General features: G+C 40.9%; 1 protein-coding gene across 2 annotated transcripts in view; it reads right to left on the minus strand.

The window, feature by feature from the left end:
- Positions 1 to 18,137, minus strand: part of MIER3 (MIER family member 3) — a 52,020-nt gene extending 33,883 nt beyond the window's left edge. For both annotated transcript variants that reach the window (XM_081318214.1, XM_081318213.1), the window contains exon 1: positions 18,023 to 18,137. In XM_081318214.1, coding sequence (XP_081174340.1) covers positions 18,023 to 18,074 — 52 coding nt within the window. In that variant the 5' untranslated portion in view covers positions 18,075 to 18,137. The remainder of the gene's footprint in view (positions 1 to 18,022) is intronic.
- Positions 18,138 to 19,634: the final 1,497 nt, after the last annotated feature.

A 19,634-nucleotide genomic window follows, 5' to 3' on the forward strand; every position in this document is an offset into this window, starting at 1 on the left:
TAAATCATATCCCTGTTGAATATACAGTAGAGGTGACAAATAGATTTAAGGAATTAGATCTGATAGACAGAGTGCCTGAAGAACTATGGACAGAGGTTCGCGACATTGTACAACAGGTAGCAACCAAAACCATCCCAAAGAAAAAGAAATGCAAGAAAGCAAAATGGCTGTCTGAGGAAGCTTTGCAAATAGCTGAGGAAAGGAGGGAAGCGAAAGGCAAGGGAGAAAAAGAAAGATACACCCAATTGAATGCAGAATTCCAGAGAATAGCTAGAAGAGATAAGAATGCCTTCTTAAATGAACAGTGCAAAGAAATAGAAGAAAATAATAGAATAGGGAGGACCAGAGATCTTTTCAAGAAAATTGGAGAAATGAAGGGAACGTTTAATGCAAAAATGGGCATGATAAAGGACCAAAATGGCAGGGACCTAACAGAGGCAGAAGAGATTAAGAAGAGGTGGCAAAATTACACAGAAGAACTATACAAGAATGAGCTTAACGTCCCTGATAATCACAATGAGGTGGTCACTGACCTCGAGCCAGACATCCTAGAATGTGAAGTGAAGTGGGCCTTAGAAAAGCTGAGCAACAACAAAGCTAGTGGAAGTGACAGTATTCCAGCTGAGCTATTCAAAATCTTAAAAGACAATGCAGTAAAAGTGCTACACTCAATTTGCCAGCAAATTTGGAAAACTCAACAATGGCCACAGGATTGGAAAAGATCAGTTTACATTCCAATTCCAAAGAAAGGCAGTGCCAAAGAATGTTCAAACTATCGCACCATTGCACTCATTTCTCATGCTAGTAAAGTCATGCTTAAAATCCTACAAGCTAGACTTCAGCAGTATGTGGATCGAGAACTACCAGAAGTGCAGGCAGGATTTCGAAGAGGCAGAGGAACTAGAGATCAAATTGCCAACATACGCTGGATCATGGAGAAAGCTAGGGAGTTCCAGAAAAACATCTACTTCTGCTTCATTGACTATGCTAAAGCCTTTGATTGTGTGGATCATAACAAACTGTGGCAAGTTCTTAAAGAGATGGGAGTACCAGACCATCTTATTTGTCTCTTGAGAAACCTATATGCGGGTCAAGAAGCAACAGTGAGAACTGGACACGGAACCACTGATTGGTTCAAAATTGGGAAAGGAGTCCGGCAAGGCTGTATACTGTCGCCCTGCCTATTTAACTTATATGCAGAGCACATCATGAGAAAGGCAGGGCTAGATGAATCAAAAGTTGGAATTAAGATTGCCGGAAGAAATATCAACAACCTAAGATACGCAGATGATACCACTCTAATGGCAGAAAGTGAAGAAGAACTAAAGAGCCTCTTGTTGCAGGTGAAGAAGGAGAGTGCAAAACTTGGGTTGAAACTTAACATTAAGAAAACCAAGATCATGGCATCTGGCCCTCTCAATTCCTGGCAAATAGATGGGGAAGAAATGGAGGTAGTGACAGATTTTATTTTCCTGGGCTCCAAGATCACTGCAGATGGGGACTGTAGCCAAGAAATTAAAAGACGCTTGCTCCTAGGGAGGAAAGCCATGGCAAATCTAGACAGCACACTAAAAAGCAGAGACATCACCCTGTCAACAAAAGTGCGTATAGTCAAGGCTATGGTCTTCCCAGTTGCAACGTATGGCAGTGAAAGTTGGACCATAAGAAAGGCTGAGCGCCAAAGAATTGAGGCCTTTGAACTGTGGTGCTGGAGAAGACTCCTGCGAGTCCCTTGGACCGCAAGGCGATCAAACCGGTCAGTCCTAGAGGAGATCAACCCTGACTGCTCTTTAGAAGGCCAGATCCTGAAGCTAAAACTCAAGTACTTTGGCCACCTAATGAGAAGGAAGGACTCACTGGAGAAGAGCCTAATGCTGGGAAAGATCGAGGGCAATAGAAGAAGGGGACGACAGAGAATGAGGTGGCTGGATGGAGTCACTGAAGCAGTAGGCGTGAGCTTAAATGGACTCCAGAAGATGGTAGAGGACAGGAAGGCCTGGAGGAATGTTGTCCATAGGGTCGCGATGGGTCGGACACGACTTCGCAGCTAACAACAACAACAACAACAAGTTGTTTTAATGTATTTTAACTTACTGTTGTAATCTTTCGGGCATCTTGTTTAATCTCTTTTAATTTTTGTATTTTTGTATTTTTATGCTTGCCCTGTTCACCGCCCTGAGTCCTTCGGGAGAAGGGCGGTATACAAATAAAATTATTATTATTATTATCAGCTCTTTTCCAGTCCTCTGGTAGTTCCCGAGTGCTCCAGGATCTTTGAAAAATATAGTTCAGTGGTTCTGAGATCACATCTGCCAGTTCCTTGAGAACCTTGGGATGTAATCCATCTGGTCCTGGTGATCTGAACTCGTCTAGGCTGGACAGGTGCTCACTTACCATTTTCTTGCCTATCTTAACTTGTGTTTCTAATCTATTTTTTGTGGTACTGTTTTTTATAGGTTGGACTGTTTTTTCCCTTTGTGTAAGACAGATGTAAAAAATGAGTTAAATAGTTCTGCTTTCTCCCTGTTGCTTGTCATCTTCTTGCCACTTTCCCCCACTAATGGACCAATCATTTCCTTCACTTTTTTTTTACATGTTGAAAGAAGCTCTTTGTTATTTTTGGCTTTGGTCACAAGCCTTAGTTCATTTTGAGCCTTAGCTTTCCTCACTTCGTCTTTGCAGGCTCGGGCTATTTGCTGATATTCTGCCTTAGTTATGTGCCCCTCTTTCCACTTTTTATACTTGTCCTTTTTATCTTTTCAGTTTATGAGAGTTCTTTATTCAGCCATGCTGGTTTCTTTTGAGAGCTATTATTTTTCCTCTTTGTTGGTATTGTGCTAGACTGGGCTTTTATTATCTCACTTTTCAAAATTTCCCAAACTTCTTGAGTTCTTTTCCCCTTGAGGATTCTTATCCATGGAATCCTTTGCAAGCTGTCTCTAAGTTTATTGAAATTAGCTCTCTTAAAGTCCAAGATTCTAGTTTGACTGTGTTCTATTGCTTGTGTTTTCATAATGTTAAATTCCAATATTGCATGATCACTTCCTCCAAAGGTTCCAATGGCTTCATACCTTCTATCATTTTATCTCTGTTAGTGAGAATTAGATCCAAAATGGCTAATCCCCTAGTTCCCTTCTCTACTTTTTGGGTGACAAAGTTGTCTACTAGGTTTGTCAGGAATCTGTTTGATCTTCCACCTGGTGCAGAGTTTGTCTCCCAGTTAATGTCAGGGTAAAGTCCCCCATTGCTATTGTGATGTGCTTCCTACAAGCCTTAGTTAACTGACTAGCAAAAAGTTCGTCTATTTCCTCTGTTTGGTTGGGTGGCCTATAGTATCCCCCTATGGCAATGTCATTTTTTCTCCCTTTTATATTGACCCAAATGCATTCAAGTTTACAGTTTTCATCATTGTTGTGCTCTATTTATGTAGAGATGTAGTTATTTCTTATATAGAGAGCAACTCCACCTCTTTTATTTGGTCTGTTTCTTTTGAATAATTTAAATCCCTCTAGCTGTGTATTCCATTTGTGGGTTTCATCCCACCAAGTTTCCGTAATGGCGACAATATCATATCTGCCCTCATTAACCTGAATTTCTAGTTCACCCTGTTTATTGCTCATACTCTGTGCATTGGTGTATAGACATTTGAGTCCTTTATGACTGACCCTGTGTTTACTTTCTCATCCATGGAATCCTTTCAAAGCTCTAATTTTATTGAAATTAGCTCTCTTAAAGTCCAAGGCTCGCTTGTGCTTCCATAATGTTGAATTCCAATATTGCATGATCACTTTGCCCCAAGGTTCTTGTGGCTTCAACACTTCCTATCATTTTGTCTCTGTTAGTGAGGATTATATCCAATATGGCTAATCCCCTAGTTCCCTTGCTCATACTCTGTGCATTGGTGTATAGACATTTGAGTCCTTTATGACTGACCCTGTGTTTACTTTCTACACAAACTGTGTGGTGCCTGAGTTCCCCTAATTTATTACCACCTGTTTGGTTAGTGCACTTTGTGTGGCACTCAGTATAAGAAGCTTAATTTTGCTTGACAGCAAGGTTGATATTCTTGTCCACACTCACATCTGTTACATGCACTGATAACCCTATAATTTTTACATTGTCGGGGACAGGGATGTTCTGTATCAATTAACTCACTGTCCCCATTGTTTATTTTAAATATTCCACCAGAAAATCTGTGAATTTATTACCAAGTAACTCAGTTCCTTTCTTTGATGTATGCAAATCATCTCTTTTGTACATTTTTTCATTGGACCAGCTACAGACATCGTGACTAATATAACCAAAGCCTTCCCCTTTACACTACTCCTTTAGCCACATATTGAATTGTGCTATACGCTGGCCTTTTTCATTTTGCTCCTTATACACTGGTAAAACCTCTGAAAAAGTAAGCCTACAGCCTATTCTGCTAAGTTCCTGCACCAAACTCTGGAAATCATTCTGCATAGAGAGTACATCTTTTTGGGTTTTATTCTTTCCACAAAAATTGAGGAAGAAAAGACAGAATGGCTGCATAATGTATTTTCACAGGTACTCCTGGAACCCCCAGTCTAGAAGCACCTATGGAAGAATGGTGGGAAATTATAGATTTTGGATCTCTAAAATAAACGTATTTAACTTATTAAACAGAATACAATACAATTGTGTACGTAAACAATTTTGAACAATTTATTTTGTTATTTATTAAATTTTTATGTTGCTCATATCCCCTGTAAGGTGACAATTAAAGCACTAGCTAATTAGAAGGCAAGGTAGTACTGTTCCCAGACACAGTGACTTTCCCTATGCACTATTCAAAATCATCAGATAATTTGGAAGCCTCTTTAAAATCTTTATTCAATCTTGAGTGCTTCACTGAGATCCTGGTTTGGTTGGAGTACAGAATGATACAATATAGTTCCGGTGGCGACGCGACACCGAAGACAGCCGTTTTCGGGCTGCCCGCTCCGCAGCTGTGTTTTTCCATCGTAAACAGCGCCGATCAGCTGTTTAGATGGATTTGAAGCCCCCTCCTCGGGAGAAGAGGAGGGGGTGAGGCCCCAGGTAGGGGTTGAGCTCTCCGGGGCCGCCTGAGCTGAGAGTTTGGGCGGCTGAAGGATTGAGCCCCCCCGAAGCCTGGGTTGCTCCGAGCTGCGCAGCGCCCCTGCTCCGGGATTTATGGAGCAGAGCCAGGCGTTAGCAACCACCCCTGCCAAAAGGAAATACTTTTGATTATCAAGATGCAGGCAGAGCGGTACAGGAGGTCAAGGTGATGTGGACTCTTATCTTTACTCTCTAGCTCAATGGATTTTATAGCTTTAAAGTGAAAGTGCGCAATAAGTGAAAGTGGGGGAAGATGGCGGCTAAAACTTCTAAAGCTCTTCGGAGTGCGGGGTCTTCCCTGGTGCAACAGACCTCATTGCAAGCTTTGCTTCCTCCTGCACCTCCTCCGGCATTGACGCTTAAGGATTTACAAGACGCTCTTGGAAAGCATTCACAATTGATGTCTGACATGATGGATGAAAAGCTGAAAAAGTTGGAGGAGAAACTGGAGAAGAAGATGGAAGAGAAGTTTAGAGCAATGAGGGTGGACATGTTGTCTATGATTGAATCTGTAGCTGAATGTGTGCAACAGCTGGATGAAAAAGTGAAGGATCTCAGTCAAAAGAACTCTATATTAGAAGCAAAAGTATTAGAAAATGAAAATATAAGGGATAAAATGGACGGAGAATTGAGCCTTGCTCAGTATCATCAGATGCAGTATGCTATTAGAATCAGGGGTTTAAAGGAGAACTGTAAAGAAGATTTAAAGCAGCTGATTTCTGAGGCTCTGGAAGGGGTATTGGGCCAGCCAGCATCTGAAATTGAGGGAAATATGGACAAAATTTTTCGTGTAAATTCATGGATTGCAAGACAAAGGAAGTTACCCAGAGATGTGGTGGTCTATTTTACAAAGAGAGTAATTAGAGATGAAGTTATTCAAGCTGCTTATGATACTAAACTGGTAGTGGCTGAGCAAGAAGTCTTGGTTTTAAAAGAGATTCCTCCGAAGATTTTAAGGAGAAGGAAAGATTTTGCATTTTTAGTACAGGAACTTAAGAAATGTGATATTAAGTTTAGATGGGAGATTCCAGTTGGACTGGTGGTGACGCATGAAGGTAAAAGACATCGTCTGGTTACTGTGGCCCAGGCACGTGATTTTTATAGCAATGTGTTAAAAGCAACCCCCCTATCATTTTTGGAAGCTGTTAAGGGATACGGCGAGGGAAAGCTTCAAGATGTTGCAGACAGACAGATAGAGGAAAATGGTGTTGGAGGGGATCAAGATACAGTTTCATTGGATGTTGCAGGAGGCCAGAGGAAGACGCGTGCCGCCCTAAGAAGAGTGAGACGAGAGCAAGAGCAAGACCAGCAGATAGTTATGGAATCTCCAAAGTGTATTTACAGTGAAGATGTGGGAGGGGTGCGGTCCAAAGAAGTTTTGGGGGTCATGACAGACGTGCTCCAAAAGTTTTGGGGCGTTAAGATTGCTGATTAAATTTTTAAATTAGTATCTTAATGGATTAAATTTATCAGAGGAGAAAGAAAGTTTTTTTTTAATATTTAACACAATTTAAGATGGATGTTATTTGCTTGTTAGAAAAGTATATTAGGGTTATGGACTAAAAGTACGTGTTGAACTAAGAATGGGTATGCAAGCTCCTAATTAACAACAAGTTGTCTTACAGACTGCTTAAACCTTTTTTTTTTTACTCTTTTTATTTGAACTCAAGGATGACTTGGAACTGCGAGACATTTGGTGCGATACATGCAAGAATTATTTTTGATTATGGTTTAGTTTGGTTGGAGATTATTAAGGCTAATAGATAGGCGCTTTTGGCGCGTAACTGAGAATTTGTTTTTTTTTTCTTTGAAATTAATATGAATAAGGACTGGGATTAAGAAAATCTATTCTGAGTAAAGCTCCTTTCTGTTTTTCTCTTTTTCTTTTTTACTTTATTTGTAATAATTTTTAGGCAGTTGTAGGAGAGATTTTTTTCCCTTAGTCTTTCAGATTTTGTCTTGACTTTGACAATTCCATTTAACTTCCATTTCTTCTTTTTCACAATAGAAATTGCTAGCTGAAATTGTTTATGCATTTTAAAGTTTCCCTGCTAAAAGGCTAAAAAGATTATTTAGCCAATAAACCTGCAAATAAGAAGAAATGAGTATCATTTGATACTCAATGAGTAGCCAAGAGAAGAGAGACAGCCAGATTTGGCCTCTTTGCCAAGGAGATACTTGGATGCTTTCCAGGGAAGGTGTAGCTACTTAAGAATAATAAAATCATAATGGAATAATTACTTTCAATCAATAAAAGGGAAAAAAGGATGAGTTGGCAAATTGCAATTGTCCATCAGGTTAATAGATGGATGGCAGACCAAGCCTGCTAACAGGCCACCTCAAAACATTTTCATCCATCTTGGTAAGATGTACTTTGCTTCTGAGTAAATAATAGTCATTATATTTAAATGTGTATATACATATATATTAGTATAAACAAATACAGTATGTGTGTGTGTATATATGTTTGTGTGTGTGTGTTTTCTGAGGTTTTCATGGGTGTTTGTATGTAGATCTTTGGTCATTCGGGTTTTTCCCCACGTAAAATTGGAGGTATTGGCAACGTTTCGACGAAATCTCATCTGTCATCCTCAGGCTGGTGACTTCAGCTTCGTTTTTCTGGGAGAAGTGTGTGATAGTGGCTGTTTTTTCTTTTTTAAACAGCCACTATCACACACTTCTCCCAGAAGAACAAAGCTGAAGTCACCAGCCTGAGGATGACAGATGAGATTTCGTCGAAATTTTGCCCTGATACCTCCAATTTTATGTGGGAAAAAACCTGAATGACCAAAGATCTACATATATCTGAGAAAGGTTATAATTCATTTTCTCCATAGCGATGGAGGCAGAAATGATCAGCCTGGGATCCATAAGATACAGTTGTAAGAAAAAGCTTCTGATCCTTGCCAACTTTGTTCTCTGTCCATTACACATTCTGAATTTCAAACCTCAGAGTACAGTCTAATTCCTTTGCATTCCACTTTAATGGACTGTAAACACCTTCATTTGATGTAGGTGGCAATCATTTTGAGATTTAAGAAGGGAGTTAACTTCCTATTTCTTGAGCAATGAGCTCCTGGTTCATGTAATAAACATTTGTTGAAATGCCAATTATTCAGAATACTGACCAATACAAAAGGACGAAAAACAGAGAAATATTGAGTTTGTGTCTTCCAACTCAATCCTTCTCATTAAAGATTATCTCTCTCTTTCCTATCCAATAAGGGAGCAACATTTAGCTGCCTTGATTGATCTGAAATATTTAGGCAAATTGGGATTTATTAGTACTTGGATCAGAATTCCCACTTCTACTCTAGACTAAGAAGTCAAACAAAATCCCAGACTAATACACTGCTTCCATAATTTCCGAAAACAACATAAATATACTGCTCAAAAAAATAAAGGGAACACTTAAACAACACAATGTACTATATTTAATAGTAGGATGTCTTATCTTGTGTTCCCCTTATTTTTTTGAGCAGTATATATTAATCAGGTTACCAGTACGCTCCCACAGAGAGGGCCTCCTCAGGGTGCCACCGGTCAAAGAATGCCGACTGGTGGCCCCCAGGGGGAGGGCGTTCTCTGTGGGCGCGCCGGATTTATGGAACCATCTTCCGGTCGAGCTCCGGATGGCGCCTGATCTCCGCTCCTTCCGGCGCGATCTTAAAACCTACCTCTTTGAACAAGCTGGCCTGGCCTGATGGGATGGGGTCGGGTTTTATAAATTGATCTTAACTTTTTAATTGTATTAATTTATTACGGGCATTGCTGTTTAATTACTTTTTAATTTTTGTATCTTGTTTTTATTATGTATTGCCCTGTTCACCGCCCTGAGTCCTTCGGGAGAAGGGCGGTATACAAATTAAATTAATAAATAAATAAAAAATAAGTATTACTATTAACTCAGAGGAGACTGTACTGTTTAAACCCTCTTCTGAATTCAGGAATTAATGCAATTTAATATAGCTAAAAAAAACTTTTTACTTTTAAGAGCTCTCATTAGTAACAGATCTCCACTTCCAAATATCTGTGGCTTCTATGATGGATACTATAAATATTATTTCAAACTCTCCAGTAGAACCAGTAACCTCACAGTCATTATTAACCTCTCTATCCATATTGGGTTTAATTTTGGATTACGATGGGATTGATGGAACTAAAAGGCCCTTTTAAAACATGACAATAACACGTTTTTAATTAGAATACATACAAGTATGTATGTGAGTTAAGAAGGAGGGTGGAGGAGGAAAGTAGCTGAGCCGCTGCTGATTGGACCTCCATTGCATTTAAACTGCCCAAGGTTGCTGGTAAGAGCTACAATCTGTGAGTTAAGAAGAAACAGGGTGAAGGAGGAAAGTAGCAGCCCGCACGCCTAACAGCGCATGAATCATATAATTAAAAATCAAAAACAGCGGCGGTACATTCAGGACAAGTGCGTCTGAGATTCCTTTCATCTCAGAATGTCTGGTTTAATATAGTGCAATACTTGTTTTGCAGTTGTCTTTTGCAGTACTCTTTTCAAACTTGGAAACTGTCCTATCTGTAAACAAATCACTAGTCTATAAGGACAGATTATTTATCTAGGGTCTGTAATCTGTGCTCTTCTGGCAGAAATTACGTGTCCAATTCAGCCCTTCTACTCTATTAAGCCTCCACGCTATCATCCCCCTCTACCACAAAGATCCTGCAGAAGGGCAGTGTGGACATCCGTGGGATCTGGCAGGGTGAGAGCTGTGAACCATAAACACAAAGCTTTCGCTGTGTCCCTGCATAACAGATACAGCCCTTGCTGACCTTAATAGGGACATTAAGGAGACAGGTCAAGGTACTTGGGATGATAACTAAAATAAGCAGGGGATTGTGGTCCGAGATGAAGAACTTGTTTTTTGACAGGGAGAAGTGCAAATCAGGTATTACACATCAGTCACGCAAGAAGAGAAAGGCATCCAAAAAGAGAAGCCACCTTCTGGTTGGTGATTCAATTATAAGGGATGTACATTTAGGAAAGTACACAGAGGGTTCGAAAGTGGTCAGGTGTCTTCCAGGTGCTACTGCCAGTAGGGAGAAGAAGTGTATATTTAAAATAGTCAAGAATGATAGCAAGGATTGTGATGTGGAGGCTATTGTACATCTTGGCACTAATGATCTGTCCCAAAAAGATGTACTCTCTGTGCAGAATGATTTCCAGAGTTTGGGGCAGGAACTTAGCAGGATAGGTTGTAGGCTTGCTTTTTCAGAGGTTTTACCAGTGAATAAGAAGAAAAATTGAAAAGGCCAGCGTATAGCAGAATTCAATATGTGGCTAAAGGAGTGGTGTAAAGGGGAAGGCTTTGGTTATATTAGTCATGATGTCTGTAGCTGGTCCAATGAAAAAATGTACAAAAGAGATGATTTGCATACATGAAAGAAAGGAACTGAGTTACTTGGCAATAAATTCACAGATTTTCTGGTGGAATATTTAAAATAAACAATGGGGACAGTGAGTTAATTGATACAGAACATCCCTGTCCCCGACAATGTAAAAATTATAGGGTTATCAGTGCATGTAACAGATGTGTGTGTGGACAAGAATATCAACCTTGCTGTCAAGCAAAATTAAGCTTCTTATACTGAGTGCCACACAAAGTGCACTAACCAAACAGGTGGTAATAAATTAGGGGAACTCAGGCACCACACAGTTTGTGTAGAAAGTAAACACAGGGTCAGTCATAAAGGACTCAAATGTCTATACACCAATGCACAGAGTATGAGCAAGGGAACTAGGGGATTAGCCATATTGGATATAATCCTCACTAACAGAGACAAAATGATAGGAAGTGTTGAAGCCACAAGAACCTTGGGGCAAAGTGATCATGCAATATTGCAATTCAACATTATGGAAGCACAAGCGAGCCTTGGACTTTAAGAGAGCTAATTTCAATAAAATTAGAGCTTTGAAAGGATTCCATGGATGAGAATCCTCAAGGGGAAAACAACTCAAGAAGTTTGGGAAATTTTGAAAAGTGAGATAGTAAAAGCCCAGTCTAGCACAATACCAACAAAGAAGAAAAATAACAGCTCTCAAAAAAACCCAGCATGGCTGAATAAAGAACACTCTCATAAATTGAAAGATAAAAAGGACAAGTATAGAAAGTGGAAAGAGAGGCACATAACTAAGGCAGAATATCAGCGAATAGCCTGAGCCTGCAAAGATGAAGTGAGGAAAGCTAAGGATCAAAATGAATTAAGGCTTGCGACCAAAGTCAAAAATAACAAAAAAAAGCTGCTTTCAACATGTAAAAAAAAGAAAAAAGTTAAGGAAATGATTGGTCGATTAGTGGGGGAAAGTGGTGAGAAGGTGACAAGCAACAGGGTGAAAGCAAAACTATTTAACTCATTTTTTACATCTGTCTTTACACAAAGGGAGGGACGTGGTGGCTCAGTGGGTTAGGACGCTGAGCTTGTCGATCAAATGGTCGGCAGTTTGGCGGGTCGAATCCCGAGTGCCGCGTAGCAGAGTGAGCGCCTGTTACTTGTCCCAGCTTCTGCCAACCTAGCAGTTCGAAAGCATGTAAAAATGCAAGTAGAAAAATAGGGACCACTACGGTGGGAAGGTAACAGCGTTCCGTGCACCTTTGGCGTCTAGTCATGCCGGCCACATGACCACGGAGACCTCCTCGGACAAGCGCTGGCTCTTCGGCTTTGAAACGGAGATGAGCACCGGCCCCGAGTCGGAAACGACTAGCACGCATGTGCGGGGGAACCTTTACCTTTACCTTACACAAAGGGAAAAAATAGTCCGACCTATCAAAAACAGTACCACAAAAAATAATAATAATAATAAGTTGGAAGGGACCTTGGAGGTCATCTAGTCCAACCCCCTGCTCAGGCAGGAAACCCTATACCATTTCAGACATGTGGCTGGCCAGTCTCTTCTTAAAAACGTCCAGTGTTGGAGCATTCACCACTTCTGGAGGCAGGTTGTTCCACTGGTTAATTGTTCTAACTGTCAGGAAGTTTCTCCTTAGTTCTAGGTTGCTTCTCTCCTTGACTAGTTTCCATCCATTGCTTCTTGTCCTGCTTTAAGGTACTTTGGAGAACAGCTTGACTCCCTCTTGTTTGTGGCAGCCCGAGATATTGGAACACTGCTATCATGCCACCCCTCACCGTTCTCTTCATTAAACTACACATTTTTTTATTTTTTTTTATTCCATTTATATCCCGCCCTTCTCCGAAGACTCAGGGCGGCTTACAAGCTTAGCAGTACCCAATTCCAATTCCAATACCCAATTCCAGCAACCATTCTCTATATGTTTTAGCCTCCAGTCCCCCAATCATCTTTGTTGCTCTTCTCTGTACTCTTTCTAGAGTCTCAGCATCTTTTTTACATCGTGGTGACCAAAACTGGATGCAGTATTCCAGGTGTGGCCTTACCAAGGCATTGTAAAGTGGTATTAGTACTTCACGCGATCTTGTTTCTATCCCTCTGTTAATGCAGCCTAGCACTGTGTTGGCTTTTTTGGCAGCTGCAGCACACTGCTGGCTCATATTTAAGTGATTGTCCACTAGGACTCCGAGATCTCTCTCACAGTTGCTACTATTGAGCAAGGTACCACATATCCTATACCTGTGCATTTGATTTTTCCTGCCTAAATGTAGAACCTTACTTTTTTCACAATTGAATTTCATTTTGTTAGATAGCGCCCAGTGTTCGAGTCTGTCCAGATCTTCCTGTATCTTAAGCCTATCTTCTGGAGTATTGGCTATTCCTGCCAGCTTGGTGTCGTCTGCAAATTTGATGAGTTCCCCATCTATCCCCTCATCCAAATAGTTGATGAAGATGTTGAAAAGCACTGGGCCCAGAACAGAGCCCTGGGGCACCCCACTACACACTTCCTTCCATGTAGATGCAGTTCCATTGAGGACCACATGCTGAGTACAGCCTGTCAGCCAGCTATGAATCCATCTGGTGGTGATACTATCTAACCCACATTTTTCTATCTTATCAAGTAGTAGGTTGTGATCTACTTTATCAAATGCCTTACTGAAGTCCAAGTAAATTATATCTACAGCATTCCTCTGGTCCACTAGTTTTGTCACTTGGTCAAAGAATGCAATAAGATTTGTCTGGCATGATCTGTTTTTGACAAACCCATGTTGGCTTTTAGTGATTACTTTGTTCGCATCAAGGTGTTCGCTGATTTGTTGTTTGATTATCTTTTCCAGAATCTTCCCAGGTATTGAGGTCAGGCTTATAGTTCTGTAGTTTCCTGGATCTATTTTTCCCCTTTTTTTAAGATGGGAACTACATCAGCTCTCTTCCAATCCTCTGGTAGTTCCCCAGTGCTCTAGGATCTTTGAAAAATATAGTTCAGTGGTTCTGAGATCACGTCTGCCAGTTCCTTGAGAACCTTGGGGTGTAATCCGTCTGGTCCTGGTGATTTGAACTCGTCTAGGCTGAACAGGTGCTCACTTACCATTTTCTTGCTTATCTTAACTTGCGTTTCTATTCTGTTTTTTATGGCACTGGTTTTGGTAGGTTGGACTGTTTTTCCCCTTTTTTTTAATCCCATTTATATCCCGCCCTTCTCCGAAGACTCAGGGCAGCTTACAATCTAAAGCACAATGTGCTTAGCAATAGCCTTCATTCTATGTATATACCTGCTTATTAGGGCTTTCGGGGAGGCCCCAAGCAGCATTTTTACAAAGTCAGCTTATTGCCCCCAACAATCTGGGTCCTTTGTGTAAAGACAGATGCAAAAAATGAGTTAAATAGTTCTGCTTTCTCCCTCCCTGTTGCTTGTCACCTTCTTGCCACTTTCCCCCACTAATGGACCAATCATTTCCTTAACTTTTTTCTTGTTTCTTATATGTTGAAAGAAGCTTTTTTTGTTATTTTTGACTTTGGTCGCAAGCCTTAGTTCATTTTGAGCCTTAGCTTCCCTCACTTCATCTTTGCAGGCACGGCTGTTTGCTGATATTCTGCCTTAGTTATGTGCCCCTCTTTCCACTTCTTATACTTGTCCTTTTTATTTTTCAGTTTATCAGAGAGTTCTTTATGCAGCCATGCTGGTTTCTTTTGAGAGCTGTTATTTTTCTTCTTTGTTGGTATTGTGCTAGACTGGGCCTTTATTATCTCACTTTTCAAAATTTCCCAAGCTTCTTGAGTTGTTTTCCCCTTTAGGATTCTCATCCATGGAATTCTTCCCAAGGTCTCTCTAAGTTTATTGAAATTAGCTCTTTTAAAGTCAAGACTCTAGTTTGGCTGTATTCTATTGCTTGTGCTTCCATAATGTTGAATTCCAATATTGCATGATCACTTACCCCCAAGGTTCCTGTGGCTTCGACACTTTCTATCATTTCATCTCTGTTAGTGAGAATTAAATCCAATATGGCTAATCCCCTAGTTCCCTTTTCTACTTTTTGGGAGAGAAAGTTGTCTGCTAGGTTTGTCAGGAATCTGTTTGATCTTCCACTTGCTGCAGAATTTGTCTCCCAGTTGATATCAGGGTAATTAAAGTCCCCCATTACTATTGTGATACGCTTCCTACATACCTTAGTTAACTGACTAGCAAAAAGTTCATCTATTTCCTCTGCTTGGTTGGGCGGCCTATAGTATACACCTATGGCAATGTCATTTTTCCCCTTTTCTATTGACCCAAATACATTCAAGTTTACAGTTTTCGTCATTGTTGTGCTCTATTTCTGTACAGATAAAGTTATTTCTTATATAGAGAGCAACTCCACCTCCTCTTTTGTTTAGTCTGTTTCTTTTAAATAATTTAAATCCCTCTAGCTGTGTGTTCCATTTGTGGGTTTCGTCCCACCATGTTTCCGTAATGGCAACAATATCATATCCGCCCTCATTTACCTGAATTTCTAGAAACACAAGTTAAGATAGGCAAGAAAATGGTAAGTGAGCACCTGTCCAGCCTAGACGAGTTCAAATCACCAGGACCAGATGAATTATACCCCAAGGTTCTCAAGGAACTGGCAGATGTGATCTCAGAACCACTAAACTATATTTTTCAAAGATCCTGGAGCACTGGGGAACTACCAGAGGACTGGAAAAGAGCTGATGTAGTTCCCATCTTCAAAAAATTAAAAAAAAAATGGATCGAGGAAACTACAGACCTATCAGCCTGACCTCAATACCTGGGAAGATTCTGGAAAAGATAATCAAATAACAAATCAGCGAACACCTAGAGGCAAACAAAGTCATTACTAAAAGCCAACATGGGTTTGTCAAAAACAGATCATGCAGACAAATCTTATTGCTTTCTTTGACCAAGTGAAAAAAGTAGTGGACCAGAGGAATGCTGTGAATACAATTTACTTGGACTTCAATAAGGCATTTGATAAAGTGGATCACAACCTACTACTTGATAAGATAGAAAAATGAGGGAGACAGAATCACCACCAGGTGGATTCATAGCTGGATGCCCGGCAGTACTCTGCGTGTGATTCTCAATGGAACTGCATTTACATGGAAGAAAGTGTAGTGGGGTGCCACAGGGCTCTGTTCTGGGCCCAGTGCTCTTCAACATCTTCATCAACAATTTGGACGAAGTGATAGATGGGGAACTCATCAAATTTGCAGACGACACCAAGCTGGCAGGAATAGCCGACACTCCAGAAGATAGGCTTAAGATACATGAGGATCTGGACAGACTTGAACATTGGGCGCTATCTAACAAAATGAAATTCAAAGGTTCTATTTAGGCAAGTAAAATGTACAGGTATAGTATAGGTGGTACCTTGCTCAATAGTAGCAACTGTAGGAGGTATCTCGGAGACCTAGTAGACAATCACTTAAATATGACCCAGCTGTGTACTGCAGCTTCCAAAAAAGACAACACAGTGCTAGGCTGCATTAACAGAGGGATAGAATCAAGATCACGTGAAGTATTAATACCACTTTACAATGCCTTGGTAAGGCCACACTTGGAATACTGCCACAAAGTAAAAAAGATGTTGAGACTCTAGAAAGAGTACAGAGAAGAGCAACAAAGATGATTAGGGGACTGGAGGCTAAAACATATAAGGAACAGTTACTGGAATTGGGTATGTCTAGTTTAATGAACAGAAGGACGAGGGTGACATGATAGCAGTGTTCCAATATCTCAGGGGCTGCCACAAAGAAGAGGGAGTCAAGCTATTCTCCAAAGCGCCTGAAGGCAGGACAAGAAGCAAGGGATGGAAACTAATCAAGGAGAGAAGCAACCTGGAACTAAGAAGAAACTTCCTGACTGTTAGAACAATCTGCCTCCAAAAGCGGTGAATGCTGCAACACTGGAAGAAGAATAAACTGGACAGCCGTTTGTCTGAAATGGTATAGGGTTTCCTGCCTGAACAGGGGGATTGGACTAGATGATCTCCAAGGTACCTTCCAACATCATCATCATCAACATCATTATTATTATTATTATTATTATTATTATTATTATTATTATTATTATTATTATTGTCATAAGCGTAATAAAAGAGTTACTTATTCATAGTAAATTTACTAAACTGTTGACATGGGATACAGAATATCAACAAGGATTGGGAGCTTGTGATAACTTGTTTGACCTAGGTTAAACATTTTAAAATGATGTGACATGATTTCTGAGTTGCCTACGTCTTGCCATATCAAGTTATTTGTCAGCTAACTGAAGTACTATATTACAACATTAGTGTAGGTTGATGTATAAAACTAATTCTTTCACACTCCAATGCGTAAGATATGTTTGGATTAGAAAGACTCAGAAACCAGTAGAAAGTAGCGCTTTAAATAAAACAGAAAAGCAGAGGGTATATTCCAGATTATGGGAAATAAAGATGCAACATCCAGGGAACAGCTAGTCTTAAACTTTCACTTAAAGTGCTGAATGTTTTAATTCCTAGTATTTCTACTCTCACAAGAATGATGAATTATACCAGTGTTTCTCATCCTCAGCAATTTTAAGATGCATGGATTTCATCTCCCATAATTTCATTGCATATTGCTTGGAGGATTCTGTGAGTAAAGTCCACACATCTTAAGAGTTGCAGAAGTTGAGAAACATCGCACTACAGTACCTATCTAAGTGCTGGATGTTAAATCCCATGTTCCTTTCCACAGGATGACTCTCTTTAGATAGGCAAGGACACCACAAAAGTGGGCTGTAATAAAAGGCTTCGCGCATTGGATTGCAACCCTCTTTACAGGCGCCATTTACCAGCCCAGTTTCAGTCCGCTTCGTCGCCAATATGGAAGTGAGTGGAAAAGTTTCATTCTGTGCAAGATCCTCGAGTCCAAACACAGACAATAAAGGCGCCCCCCCTTTTAAACCCGCCCTCCCAATACACTTTTAAAAGTTGCTGTGTGGAACCCTAGGTTACTAATCTCGCTTTCTAAACCCTCGCTAATTGCTCATCCTCCTTTCCCAGTCCGTGCCCGCGATGGACCCCATCGGACCCGGACCGAAGGGGACGCTAGAGACCTGCTTCCGGGGACGGGAAAGAAATGAGCGGCGCCCTGGACCTGGCCGTTCCGAACCGTAAAGTTTAGAACAGGCCTCTCTCTCGCCTTCGTTCATCGGAGAGAAACGCACCATGTATCTTTTATGCAGCGCAGCGCATAAAGGGTAATGGGATGCACCGGTTAACAATGGCTTGAAACACTTCTGAGTGGTTGAAGTTTAGGACGGGGCTTCTTTTGTTTCCCTTGCCACCTTCTGAGCCATCAAAAATGGGCGCGCCCTTTCTTGCGTCAGTGATGTGTCCGTCAGGCACAGAAGTCTTCCTCGGCGCATCTCTAAAGACCCCTTTTCTTCCCTGGCGCCCTAGCCGTTCCGAAACCAAGAGGGAGGGGAGCGACCGGTCGGCTGTAAACCCACCCTTGAGCCTCCTTCTACACAGCATTGAATTCCTCCTCCCAGGTTTTGCTTGCACTTTCATACTTGGAGAAACTTACGGTCTTTTCCTGGCTTTCTCTTCCGCTTCTCTGCAGCGCCACGGGTTTGCATCCTGGGAAATGAAAGTGAAAGTGCCCTGGCAGCTGGTTGCAAGGAGGAATGTAGGACGTCTGGCAGAACCGAGTAACTTCTGTGGAGGGAGAGAGGGGGGTCTTTTAACAGGAAGTTGCGCGCTCTTCTACAAAGAATGTGGTCGGCAGTGGGTAGAAAGGTTTTTTTCTTGGAAAAACGCATACAATAAGCGGTTTGCTTTCTGAGCGGAGGTTTTGTTTCCCAGTCGAAAGTTCCCAGTTCCCAAGCGTCAACCAACTCCGGCCCCGTTTAGTTTTTCATGAGCAGCCGATGTTTGCGTATAAAATTCTCTTTTCAAAGGTTGGAGGAAATAAACCCCAACAGTAATAAATCTGTGGGCTAATCTGCTCAAAAACCCCGCCTCTTTTTTTCGTTTGTGTGAATTTATCTGCTATTGGGCAAAAACTTTTTGAACACCAGATTTTATCACTATTTGCTAGCTAAATACATTTCAGTGCGCGCACACGGAAAATATCAAGTTGCTGCTTTTTTCTGAACTACTGATAAAACATTTTTCTATTGCATGCAGATGCTCTCCGGGATTGGATAGCAGGTGTACAAAATGAGGCCAGCTTCCTTGAGTGTAATGTATGAAACCCCAAGAACCAGAAATTATTTTTCTTAGTCACATGAAAAGCAAACCCAGCTGTGTGAAGAATCATGATGGGAAAATGGAAACCTACATTAAGGAAATGTTTTTGGTTAACTGATGATTCACAAAATAATTGGAAGTGATCGAGTTTTCAAGAATACATCATCAGACAAGACAGTGAAAAGGTTATAGGAAAATAGGAGCAGACTAGGGAAGAAGACTATTTAATCATCACCAGTTACCTCCCTACTGCGGCTCCCAGTCCTCTGCCATGTGCAGTCCCCCCCAAAAAAAAAGTGGGACTAAAAAAGTTCAACCAATAAATTCAAATATGCAGGGTAGGCGCATATCTCGCCTTGGCTCCACTCTTCAGTCAAACCCTGTTCTGCGCATGCGCCCATGTACGCACATGTGCACACATTTTTGCGGCTCCCAGTTTTTCCTTTTGTGAGGGAACCGGTTCCGAGTGGCTCTTTCACTGTTTCAGGTTGCTGACCCCTGTTCTAGGTCAAAGTATTCTGCTTCTGGTAATCCCCCTCCCCTCCCCACTCTTGATGTGGCAGAGACTTTTGGAATCTCCATCAGGAAGGTCCAGACATGGTGCCTTTATATCATTAAAGACGAGATGATCATTTTGCTACAATATATATTACAACTGAAAAATCCCAACATCTTTCACACCATATTTGCAAAAGGAACGTAACAAAAGTCCTGCTGGATTAGACCAAACAGCAAATTTATTTACTCCAGTAGTGTGAATTAGGCTGTAGTTTTGCATATATATATCTGGTTTCCATAATAATAACTAAATATCTCTGGGAGGTTGACAGTCAAGACAAAAGAACAATTACCTCTCTATCAATTTTCTTTCAAAACCAAGCTACTTCTGATCCTGGACATCAAAATTTATCATAACTAGTTATAGGAAAATGCAATTCATTTGATTA

This window comes from Vipera berus (assembly GCF_964194415.1).
Source record: "Vipera berus genome assembly, chromosome: 2".
In the NCBI taxonomy this organism is placed as follows: domain Eukaryota; kingdom Metazoa; phylum Chordata; class Lepidosauria; order Squamata; family Viperidae; genus Vipera; species Vipera berus.